Source organism: Bombina bombina, chromosome 1, assembly GCF_027579735.1.
Source record: "Bombina bombina isolate aBomBom1 chromosome 1, aBomBom1.pri, whole genome shotgun sequence".
Classification (NCBI taxonomy): Eukaryota; Metazoa; Chordata; class Amphibia; order Anura; family Bombinatoridae; genus Bombina; species Bombina bombina.
Window position 1 is genome coordinate 167516422 of NC_069499.1, and position 13086 is coordinate 167529507.

Here is a 13086-nt window from a genome sequence, read left to right on the forward strand (position 1 = left end):
GCGCTGCTGATGTTGCTGGTAGCGCATCATCAGGAAGTGTTCCTGTATTTCTCTAGTCCAGTTTGAACTTTTGCAGATTGCGTGTGAACTAAATATGTGTAGGGGCTGTGTGCAGGAGGAGTATCCTGAGCGGGTGAGAGTGGGGCAAGGTGCGGGATGTGGTCTTTTCATACTGTGGTAAACTCACCACACAGCGGCTATATATAATGATACTGTCACAAAGTATGGCGTCATCAGTTTTAACATGACCTAAGAAAAACTTTAATACCATCGAAAAATTTAACGTTGGTTGCAACTTGCAGGGTCGAAATGATTTAAACTAAGACATACACTATTTGCATTTAACTTTATAATGCGTTGCAATAAAACTATCGCCCTAAGCGCATGTCATGCATTCCTTTTCCTGCAGCAAATAGCAAATCAGCCACTTATACAACAGTGAAATAATTTATAAAACTACAGATCACCTGTATAAAGTGTTGTAGCACATTTTATTACACTAGGTGGTTGCTTACCAAGAGGCAGCTCTTACCACTTCCAGGGATCGTGTCATTTTTGACAGTGTGTGTCTAAAAAATAAAACAATATCTTGCAAGTTGGCCTGTGCTAGTGGTGGGCAGTAGGGGGTGAGCCCAAGGGCAGTGTCTCTACAAAACGTGTGTGTCATCTTGTCACTTGTGTAAGGGTTTGTCAATCACCCAAACAAAGCACTTCTGGAAGCTATCCTTAAATAATCATTTCTTATTTAGCATTTTGATTGCATATAACACTACCTGTCACCATCTTTTAACTTTAAGGGCCAGTCTACTCCAGAATTGTTATTGTTAAAAAAAGATAGATAATCCTGTTATTACTCATTCCCCATATTTACATAACCAACACTGAATTATTAATACAGGTGGCCCTCGGTTTACAACAGTTCAATTTGCACCGTTTCAGAATAACAACCTTTTTTTCAGTCATGTGACTGCTATTGAAAAGCATTGAGAAGTAGTGCATTGATTAAAATAGCCAGTAGGTGAAGCTGTCCGCTTGTGTTGCAGCAAAGATATGCAAGCCAAGCAAGCTGAAATTAATCAGTTTAACCAGACCTGAGCTATCGAGCAGATTTCAAAGGAACAAGATCTTCCTGTCTATAAATCAGTCCAGATTGGAATGCATAGAAAGAACTGTTTGCAGAAAAATGCAAGTAAAGTCTGTGTAATGTGATTATTTTATTAGTTTAATAATGCTGTTTAGCAAATGTTTTTGTTAATTTAACTTAGTTTAATTGTATATTCTGTGTTGTGTGATTATTTTATTAGGTTTATAATGCTGTTTAGCATTTAAAGTCTTCATTTCAAATCTTTAAAAATAATGTATTGGGTCTTACTTATGACAATTTTGAGAGGGGCCTGGAACCTAACTCCCTCACTTCCCATTGACTTACATTATAAACTGGGATTCAATTTACAACGGTTTCGATTTACAACCATTCCTTCTGGAACCTAACCCTGGCGTAAACTGAGGGCTACCTGTACACTTTTTACCTCTGTGATATCTTGTATCTTAGCCTCTGCAGACTGCCCCCTTATTTCAGTTCTTTTGACAGACTTGCATTTTAGCCAGTCAGTGCCTTCTCATAAGTAACTCCACGGCATGAGTTCATATAGATAACATTGTGCTAACACCCTCTAGCTGTTTGAACAACAGTCAAATGCATTCAGATAAGAGGCGGCCTTCATGGGCTTAGAAATTGGCATATGAGCCTACCTAGGTTTAGCTTTCAACTAAGAATACCAAGAGAACAAAGCAAATTTGATGATAAAAGTACATCAGAGAGTTGTTTAAAATTGCACGCCCTATCTGAATCATGAAAGTTTAATTTTGACTAGACAGTCCATTTAAATCTTTTTTGGTTATTACTGGACAGTTTTTGTGACAGTTGTCTGCTTCATTGTGTAGCACCAATTGGCTTGTTTGTAAAACTGGATTGCAAGAAGTGAATTCAACCATTCTTCCTATTGGTTGAATTTGTTTTTAACATTTGGTTTGTCTGCTTCTTTGTTGGTGCTTTGTGCATTAGCAGCCTAGGCCGTTTCCCGTGTATGAGTGCAAGTCATCAAAAGGCCCAACTAGTTGTAAAGCTGTCTCTATCATATGCTATAGGGAAAATAATAGCTGGTGTCAGATAATAAGCAGGAAGTGAGTGGGCTATACAGGGTGCAAGGATAAAGGATACTGTAATCCCACTTATAGGAGCATAACGCTGTAATAAGATACTAATAACACATTAGAGCATTTTTATTGCACTATAGCTTGCCTATAATGTTGTGATTAACCTACACAAAGGGGTTGAACACATTTAAAGTCTGCTCTGGAGCAGAAATACGCTGCACATGGATTTGTGATTGGTGGCACTGGCTACACAAACGTGGTGCTCATGCCTGTGTACCGCTCTTGATTGGCTGCGAATTGGTGCCCATAACACATTAGAGCATCACTTATTGCAGCTTTATGTTCTTCTAAGGTACATGGGAAATTCATACATGATGTGCATCACACAAGGAAATCGCTTGTATTAAAAATAATAAAGGATGTGAATGCAGAGTCACCATTAAACACATTAAAATGCCATAACGGGACATAAAAAACAGTTTTTGTTCTTTAATGTTTCAGATAGAACATACAATTTCAAACAACTTTACAACTTTGTTTATTGTCTTGGTATCCTTTGTTGGCAGAACAGTAATGCACTACTGGAAGCTAGCTGAACACACCGGTAAGGCAATGACAAAAGTCAGAAATATAAGTTAATTAGAAAGTTGTTTAAAATCGCACTCTCTCTCTGAATCATAAAGTTTAATTTTGACTTTAATGTCCCTATAAGGAGCAGGGGACTTATCACAATTATTTTGCACAAATGCAAGAAGTTTTACCCTTTTATATCATGGCGCTGGAGCATGCAAGCTAGGTCTCACAATAGTACTGAGTAAGGGAACCAGACACACAATAATGCAGTATAATAATAAGTGTTATTTTTATAGTGATAAACTATAAATGCATTACTTATCTTCAGGTTTTGAATTAGACATTAATATCAGTGTACAAGAGTAGACAGGCAGAAGAGTGCAGTTACAGTCAGCGTCATCATTCAGTGAGACACACGCAGCAGATTTCACAGGTGCTAATGTCTGAGATTCCTCCTGCCCCCTCTCAGCAACTCTAATAATTAAATTATAGTTTAACAGGCATGTCTGAATGTTATCATATATGTCAAGCATATTATCTCATGTAGCTAAAGTTTAGCAAAATAAGACTATTCTCAAAAAAATATTCTCAGAGCATCGCAATCTCTCTCTTGGAATGTGACATCCCACTCTTTCTAGTTGATAACACTGCTTGAGAACAAAACAGCAGAGTGAAATACCATTTCTTAAAGGCATATTTGTGTTCTCCACAGAATATTCTGCCAGCTTGGTGGCATTATGAAGTAGCTGGATGGGGGCAGAGTAATATTTTTTAATGGAAAAAGAGAAGATGCAGGCACTACTGTGGATAGCTTAAAAACAATGAGTCTTTATTTGAAAAGCCATTAAAAAATTAAACAGCTACAACCGCTGTAAAGACATGAGTAAAGGTACAAAAATCAACAGAGGCAAGGCAGGGTAGAAAAATAGACATAGAAAATTGTCTGACTCAGACAATTTTCTATGTCTATTTTTCTACCCTGCCTTGCCTCTGTCGATTTTTGTACCTTTACTCATGTCTTTACAGCGGTTGTAGCTGTTTAATTTTTTAATGGCTTTTCAAATAAAGACTCATTGTTTTTAAGCTATCCACAGTAGTGCCTGCATCTTCTCTTTTTCCTATACCTACATAGTGGCTGGGTTTCGCCACTGCTACGGCACTCCGTTGGCTCTCTATGGAAGGACTATACTGAAACCGGCGTCACTTCCGGTTGTCTCGCTGAGCCCGCAGACGCTGCCAGGAACGCCGCACCTAAGTGTCTCTCATCTTATAATATTTTTTAATATTATATCATTTTCCGCGATCAAAAGCACAAATGAATGCCACCATTTAACGTAAATGCATTTAATGATAATTTATGCAATACAAATTGAACATTTTTAATATTGGCTAATTTTAACTTAATATTGGTTACAATTTTAGCCGAGTGGTCAGTAAAATCAGCTGGGTGGTGCACCTGCTAAAAAGGTCCTGGGGAGAACACTGTTTATATGTGATAGCTATGCATATATGTACTATACTGTATTAAAAATGTATGCATACTGTGTGTGGATATGTGTGTGTGTGTGTGTGTGTGTGTGTGTGTGTTCCCTCAAAATATATATATATATATATATATATATATATATATATATATATATATATATATATATATATATAATTTCACAGAAGTGAGTACACCCCTCACATTTTTGTAAATATTTTATTATATCTTTTCATGTGACAACACTGAGGAAATTACACTTTACTACAATGTAAAGTAGTGAGTGTACATGCTGTATAACAGTGTAAATTTGCTGTCCCCTCAAAATAACTCAACACACAGCCATTAATGTCTAATCCATTGGCAACAAAAGTGAGTACTAAGTGGAAATATCCAAATTGGGTTCAAAGTGTCTATTTTGTGTGGCCACCATTATTTTCCAGCACTGACTTAACCCTCTTGGGCATGGAGTTCACCAGAGCTTCACAGGTTGCCACTGGAGTCCTCTTCCACTCCTCCATGATGACATCATAGAGCTGGTGGATGTTACAGACCTTGCACTCCCCCACCTTCCGTTTGTAGATGGCCAACAGATGCTCAATAGGGTTTAGGTCTAGAGACATGCTTGGCCAGTTCACCACCTTTTAACCTCAGCTTCTTTAGCAAGGCAGTAGTTGTTTTGGAGGTGTCTTTGGGGTTGTTATCATGTTGGAATACTGCCCTGTAGCACAGTCTTCTGAAGGGAGGGGATCATGCTCTGCCTCAGTATGTCACAGTACATGTTGGCATTTATGGTTCCCTCAATGAACTGTAGCTCCCCAGTGCCGGCAGCACTCATGCAGGCCCAGACCATGACACTCCCACCACCATGCTTGACTGTAGGCAATACACACTTGTCTGTGTACTCCTCACCTGGTTGCGGCCACACACGCTTGTCCCCATCTGAATCAAATAAGTTAATCTTGGTCTCATCGTACCACAGGGCATGGTTCCAGTAATCCATGTCCTTAGTCTGCTTGTCTTCAGCAAACTGTTTGCAGGCTTACTTGTGCATCATCTTTAGAAGAGACTTCCTTCTGGAACGACAGCGATGCAGACCAATTCGATGCAGTGTGCGGCATATGCTCTGACAGGCTTCCCCCCCCCCCCCCACCCCTTCAACCTCTGCAGCAATGCTGGCAGCACTCATATGTCTATTTCCCAAAGACAACCTCTGGATATGACGCTGAGCATGTGCACTCAACTTCTTTGGTCGACCATGGCGTGGCCTGTTCTGAGTGGAACCTGTCCCGTGAAACCACTGTATGGTCTTGCCCACCGTGCTGCAGCTCAGTTTCAGGGTCTTTGCAATCTTCTTATAGCCAAGGCCATCTTTATGTAGAGCAACAATTCTTTTTTTCAGATCCTCAGAGAGTTCTTTGCCATGAGGTGGCATGTTGAATTTCTAGTGACCAGTATGAGAGAGTGTGAGAGTGATAACACCAAATTTAACACACCTGCTCCCCATTCACACCTGAGACCTTGTAACACTAACGAGTCACATGACACCGGGGAGGGAAAATTACTAATAAGGCCCAATTTGGACATTTCCACTTAGGGGTGTACTCACTGGATTAGACATTTAATATAATAGTTGTGTGTTGAGTTGTTTTGAGGGGACAGCAAATTTCAGTGTTATACAGGCTGTACACTCCCTACATTGTAGCAAAGTGTAATTTCTTCAGTGTTCTCACATGAAAAGATATAATAAAATATTTACAAAAATCTGAGGGGTGTACTCACTTTTGTGAGATACTGTATGTGTGTATATTGTATAAAAAGCAAACTGCTCTGCACTCAAATGTTTTAAAACATACAAAGCAATCATGTTGTTAGCACAATTTGTATTGTTTTGCAACCTAGAACACATCCCTCTTGATTATGTTTATCGTTTCCCCTTTGATAGTTGATTTCTGGTTTAATTAAAGGGACACAACCCAAATTTTTTCTTTTGGAATTCAGATAGAGCATGCAACTTTCTAATGTACTCCTATTAGCAAATTGTCTTCATTCTCTTGGTATCTTTATTTGAAATGCAAGAATGTAAGTTTAGATGCCGGCCTATTTTTGGTGAACAACCTGGGTTGTTCTTGCTGATTGGTGGATAAATTCATCCACCAATAAACTAGTGCTTTCCATGGTTCTGAACCAAAAAAATAGCTTAGATGCCTTCTTTTTCAAATAAAAAAAAGCAAGACTACGAAGAAAAATGTATAATTGGAGTAAATTAGAAAGCTGCTTAAAATTGCATGCTCTATCTGAATCACAAAAGAAAAAAATTCATCATTGTGAAATGACCATATGCAATTCTTATTTATGTTGCAGATTAACTTTTTTTAAAATAGGACAGTCTTCTCTAAGCAACACCTTCTGTGTCTTCCGTGTTATCAAATACATTCTGTGTTCACAAAAACATCTAATTAGCAGTCACTGTTAGCTCACTATATTTAAAGGGACAGTCTAGCATAAATTAAACTTTCATTATTCAGATAGGAATTTTTTTTTTTTTTTTTAAATATCTTTATTTTTGCGTGCAACAAACAGATGAAATCAGGTACATTCAACAGTTTACAGGTAAAATATGGTTACAATCAGATGGTGCCTTCCGTCATACATCAGAAGGTGTCCCTGAGCATAGTCATGGTATACAATAACATCCATTTTGCACTTTTTCCATTTAGTCAAAAAAAAAAGGAGAGAAAAAAATAATAATAATAAAAAAACCTCGATAAAACTCTGAACATAAACACTACTAAACTCTTAACTCTCAACTGGTGTGGTTGACTCTCGATCCTCCTCCTTCCTCCCCTCTCCCCCCAGAGCACCTCGGTTTCCCAGTTTACCATTCTCCCCGTAGAGCTGCTTCTAACATGTATTCTGTGTTCTTGAATGGTGTTATGATTATGTGACGTGAGCTGTCTGGTAGTGTGCGGATAAAGGGTCCCCATTTGTGAAAGAAGGACCGGACTCTAGTGGTCATGTCACCCAGTCCATCAACTTGTTCGATAAATAGTTGCTGCAACATTGCCTGTTTTAATTGTGTTACAGTAGGTGGGTTTCTTTTGAGCCAATTTTGAAATATCAGATGTCTCGATATCAGAACTATAATATGTATGAGAGACTTAATGTGTTTTGGTATGTCCACAAAATCAAGGAACACCACATTCTGAAATGTCCAATCCCTACAGGGCACTCTTATTTTTGTCTTTACCCAGTGTGCTGTCATCTTCCAAAATCTGACTAGTCTGGGGCAGCTCCACATCATATGTTCAGTGTCTGCGTCTATCAAATCACATCTAGGGCATTTACTATTCCTATCTGTTTTCCATTTCTGGAACTTTTGAGGGGTGACGTAGCTATCATGCAGCAGCTTAAAGTGTGATTCTCTCACCCCTGCTGAGAGAGTTGCCGACTTGACTTTGTGTATGCTTTTCCCGACTTCCTCCGTCGTTACTGCCACCCCCAGTTTTTCACTCCAAATGGCTGCTATGCCATTTGTGCAAGTAATCCCTGTCGGTCTGTTCATTTTTGTGTATAGTGGTGATATGGATGTGTTGCCATGTTTTGCTAACTCTATACTCTGCCGTATAGCTGCCTGATCTTTATCGCTTCCTTCCCTACATAGTGCATCAAAATAGTGTCTTGCTTGTAAATAGGCATAATGGTGAGTCCTGGGCAAGTCGAATGTTCTCCTTAGTGTCTCAAATGTCTCCATGTGTCCCCTTTCTCCCGACTCTGTTTGACCCACTGTACGTAGTCCCTGACTCCTCCACTGAAAAAAGGCTTTGGTCGATATACCCGCAGGAATTCAGGGTTACCACACCAAGGTAAATATGAGATCAGTCTATGATCGCCCCCCAACTTCTTGCAAAACTGTCTCCAGGCTCTCGCAGGCTGAGCCAGAAGTTCCATGTCTTTCAAATATTTATTTGCTTGTGTCTGTGTCATGTGAGGGACCATCTCCAAAGCCCATGGCTTTGTCAATTCACCCTCTAGTTTGAGATCAGTAAACTTTCCCTGTCCCGTCATCCAGTCAATGACAAATTTACACTGGGCCGCCCAATTATATAACTCAAAGTTAGGCAATGCTAATCCTCCCATCTCCCTCGGGGCGGTGAGTTTGAGGTAACTAATCCTATGCTTCTTGTCATTCCAGATAAATTTGAGCACCCTCCCTTTGATGTGATTCAGATCTGATTTCTTCAGTATTGCCGGTAGTGTTTGGAAAAAGTAAAGCAACTTGGGGAAATATATAATTTTTATAAGTCCCACCCTCCCCGATAGGGATAGCGGAAGCAGGGTCCACCCTTTGATTAAGTTATCTAATTTTTTAAGTAAGGGTCCATAGTTAATGGAGTACCATTTGCGTGGGTCTGCATGTAACGTTACACCTAGGTATTTAAAGTTTCCATCTACTATTTTAAAGTCATAACCTGGAATTTGCCTTTCTCCCCTGGACAATAGCCAGAGTAATTCAGTTTTATCAGTATTAATTTTGTATCCGGAGACCAGACTAAACTCTCCAATCATCTCCATTAGTTTTGGGATATTCTTGTGAGGGTCTTGTACATACAATACCATGTCATCAGCAAACAACGAGACATACAACGTCGACTCTCCTATGCGCATTCCCTGTAGTGTCTGCCTAATCTTTATTGCCAGTGGCTCTATGGCCATGTCAAAGAGGAGCGGGGAGAGGGGACAGCCCTGCCTAGTGCCTCTGTGGAGTGTAAAGGGCCGGGTAGGCGTGCCGTTAACTAAGATAGACGCCTGTGGTCTACTGTAAAGATTCTCAACAGCCTTGACAAACGCGCCCTCTATACCCATTTTGCTCATGGTGGTATAGAGGTGTTCCCACAGGACCTTGTCAAAGGCTTTTTCCGCATCTAAAAATAGCAGGGCTGCCTCTGTGGTTTTTGTCATGCTTGAGTTGTGTTGTGTTATGTTCCAATAATACTGAATAACCGTTTGAACTCTTCTAACATTGAGCACAGAGGATCTCCCTTTAACAAAGCCCGTCTGGTCCCCATGTATCAGTGATGGGAGAATGCTAGCCAGTCTGTTTGCAAGGATTTTTGTCAGGATCTTATAGTCTTGGTTAAGTAGGGAAATGGGACGGTATGACTGCGCCAGGAGGGGGTCTCTACCTTCCTTCGGAATAATGCTAATGTTAGCTTCCGCAAATCTAGGGGAGGGCTGAACTTCGTCTCCAAGTAAACCATTAAACAATCGCATTAGAGTTGGGCTTATATCAGTCCCCATTATCTTATAAAATTCCGCCGGCAGGCCATCAGGCCCTGGAGTTTTTTCTAGTGCTAAGTCTTTAATTGTGGTCAGAATCTCGTTAGAGGTAATGGGACAGTTAAGTTTGTCAAGTTGGGTACGGTCTATCGTCGGCAGTTGTAATTGGTCCCAGAATCTGTCCATGTCACTAGTCTGTACCTTCTGCGTGGAATATAGGTCTTTGTAAAAGTCAGTAAATGCTTTTTGTATATCTTCTTCCTTATTCAAAACTACATCATCCCGTTTAATGGCTAAAATAGGATGTCTGTTGTTCGACAATTTCGTCATTCTAGCCAGCAATTTCCCTGTTTTGTTCCCAAACCTATAGTATCTAGCCTGTGTTTTTGCGTGGACCTTATTAGTTTGTTGAAGTATGTAGTCATCTCTTGTTCGTTTAATTTCTTTATATTTGAGTCTATTAACGGGAGTGGGGTTTCTGAGGTATTTATTTCTAGCATTTAAAATCTGCGCTAACAGGAGCTCTGATTGGGCCTTACTCTTTTTTTTTTTATGTTTGCGGCATAAGCCGAGATGACTCCTCTCAAGACAGCTTTAGCTGTCTCCCAGAACAGTAGAGGATTATCAACATGCGCTTCATTAGTTGCTACATACGCTAGCCACTCTCCCAGGATATGTCTATAAAAGTTGGGGTCTTTACATAAATATGTTGGAAATACCCATCTGTTAGTCTTCCTCTGGGTGGGGCCAACCTGGATCTTAACCCCTATCGGAGCATGATCTGAAATTGTTATTGGGTCTATCTCAACGTTTTCCACTCTGGGGCAAAGCTCTGTAGATATTAAAAAGTAGTCAAGTCTGGCCATAGTATCTTTTCCTAGTGACATGCAGGTGAAGTCTCTTTGCTCTGGGTGTCTGGCTCTCCAGATATCTTGTAGATCCAGAGCCTTTCTGAAAGTGTGAATTACTAAGGATTCTTTTTTGGAGTTTCTAAAGCTTTGGGGGGTGTGTGCCTTCCTATTTGGGTTGTGGAATCTGTCTGCTGGGACTTGGGGAGCAATGTTAAAGTCTCCCCCAATAATGGAGGGCAATGTCGTGAATTGAATTAACTTAGCTTGTAACTCCCTCCAAAAGCATTGCTTCTGTCGTTGTGGTCCATATACCCCTACCAAAGTAAATGACAGTCCCTGGATCTCTAATTGGAGCATTATAAATCTCCCCTCTTGGTCTAATAGTGTCTTTGTGATATTGTAAGATTTTTCCTAAATAACACAGCTACACCCCTGGCTCGTTTGGATTCATATGGGGTGTACACAACCTCCCCCACCCAACCCTGCTTCAATTTTTCGTGTTCTAATTTCGATAAGTGTGTCTCCTCCAGTATTGCTATATCAACTTTTCTTGAGTGTAGGTAGCGCAAGATCGATCTACGCTTTTGCGGGGATGTTACGCCACCCACATTCCAGCTCATAATGTTTAGGTTATGCATTATCCCAATTTGGTTCCGTGAGTGTAATGTCTCCTAAATGGTTACCCGCAAATAAATCTAGTAACTCAATGTGTGTGGAGGATTTGTGGAGTTGTGTTGTAGTCTTACCACCAGATCCCAGATTAGAAACATTTTCCAAAGTCAGAGAGTCCCGGGGAGGGAGGGGGGTACCACACCAGCTAATTAGAGAGAAAAACAACACAGTTAAGCATATTACAAATGAAAAAATTAACAAATAGGGAAGGAAACAAGTCCCCACTAACTTACACATCGTCCTAACTTCTCAGTTTCGAAATCAGTAACTTAATGAGAATTAACTCACTGCTGCACTACACTCTACCTCCTACGTGTGATTAAGTCTGGTATGATATTAGCTCTCTCCCTACCATCTCGACCCACTCCGCCACCTGTGATTGAACAATTGGGGTTAATTCTGTGGGTCTGTCAACCCTCGCTATATAAAGTCAGAAATGTTCTCTCAATCCTAGGCCAACTTATTGTTTGGGGTGTATGTCCCTCTCAGCCCATCCTCAGGGTAGGACTAGTATTATGGGTAGCTATACTTCAGAAAGTAAGTGAGCTACCCCTGGATCAGGGCAGGCCTTTACATATTACAAACCTGACTCTCACAGTAAGGGGGGATAGGCATTCAAACTAACTGGTTAACTATATCTCCTAAGCTTTATTCTTACCCCTTCGGTGAAAACCCTGCAAAGGCAAGTCTTGAGGGATATGTTTGCAGTGTAGGTCAGAACAATGATTCAAAATAACCACATTAAAAGAAAAACATCATTGCTATAATTTTTAACAACCCAAAGATAACCTTTAACTGGAGCAAGATGGGCGTGAGGTAAGTCCACCCCTACACCACCTCTTAGTTGTTGTGGCTCAGGATAGATGGGAGCCCCCACAAGCCAATTGTTCTGAACTCCCCCCCCCCCCCCCCCAGTTCACCTCAATGAGCAGAACACTTTTCCAGTCCCTTGAACTATAGTCACCACTTCCTCAGGTTTCCTTGGCTGTCAATTCTTGTTCAATCCTCAGGAATTTCTGTAGATGTCTAGGATCATCGAAAAACTTAACACCCTGCTGGGTCTGGAGCTTGAGTTTAGCTGGAAACAGTAAGGACACAGAGCGCCCTGCTTCTATCAGCGTTTTACAGTAAGGAGAGAACTCCCTCCTTCTCCTAGAAATCTCTGCGGAGTAGTCCTGGAAGATGAGGATCTTCTTCCCCTCAAACATCAGAGGAGAACATTGACGGTAGGCTCTTAAGATTTGGATTTTGTCTTGAAAATTAAGGTACCGTATCATCACCTGCCGGGGTCCTCTGGCTGTCTTAGGGTCTTGGTTAATGGTACCTATCCTGTGGGCTCTTTCTGCCACACACGGTATGTCCTCAGGTCGTAATTTTAGGAGGGTAGGCAAAAGTTTTTCTGCAAATTCTAGCAAGCCGGTGTTCAGAACAGATTCTGGCAGACCCACAATATGCAGATTGTTCCGCCGTGAGCGGTTTTCAAGATCATCAAGTTTTTCAGTTAGCATCTTATTCTGGGCCTCCAGTGCTGCTACTTTATTAGAGTTTTCGCGTTGTCTTATTTCTCCATCACCCACTCTCGGCTCGATGTGTTGGAGCCTTGAGGAAAATGACTTGAACTCAGACGACAAAGAGTCCATTCCTGTCTGCAATTGCTCTATCTTGGGCAAGAAAAGGGCTGATATTTGGGATACTATAGGATGGGTTTCTGATGCCTCCTCATCTGCTGTTTCTGTCGCCTCAACTTCGGCGGCATGGACTTCCACCACAGCTTTGGCCCTTTTATCTTGATTCTTCTGTCTGCCAGACATCGTGCCAGTGGTCTTTACAAAGCTTGAATAGTACCTCTGCATGCACTATATGTCTGCTCAACTTTAAATGTTCTAATTCCCCAAAAAAAAAAAGAGGTAGGTGGTGAGGTAATAGGTAGTCAGCACCAGGGAGAGAGAAATGGCCCACACAACTATCGTTGCTAGTGTTTTTTTTTTTTTAGTGATAAGTACTGGGGAGGCTTGAATGGCGGAGGGTGCAGCGCAGCATGAGGGATTTATCTCAGTTCTGTAACCTTTC

General features: G+C 40.8%; 1 protein-coding gene across 1 annotated transcript in view; it reads left to right on the plus strand.

Moving 5' to 3' along the window:
• The first annotated feature begins 6 nt into the window (after window positions 1–6).
• LOC128645001 (protein Churchill) overlaps window positions 7–13086 on the plus strand; it is a 39677-nt gene continuing 26597 nt past the window's right edge. Inside the window, exon 1 of the mRNA XM_053697712.1 lies at window positions 7–133. Coding sequence (XP_053553687.1) covers window positions 95–133 — 39 coding nt within the window. The 5' untranslated portion in view covers window positions 7–94. The remainder of the gene's footprint in view (window positions 134–13086) is intronic.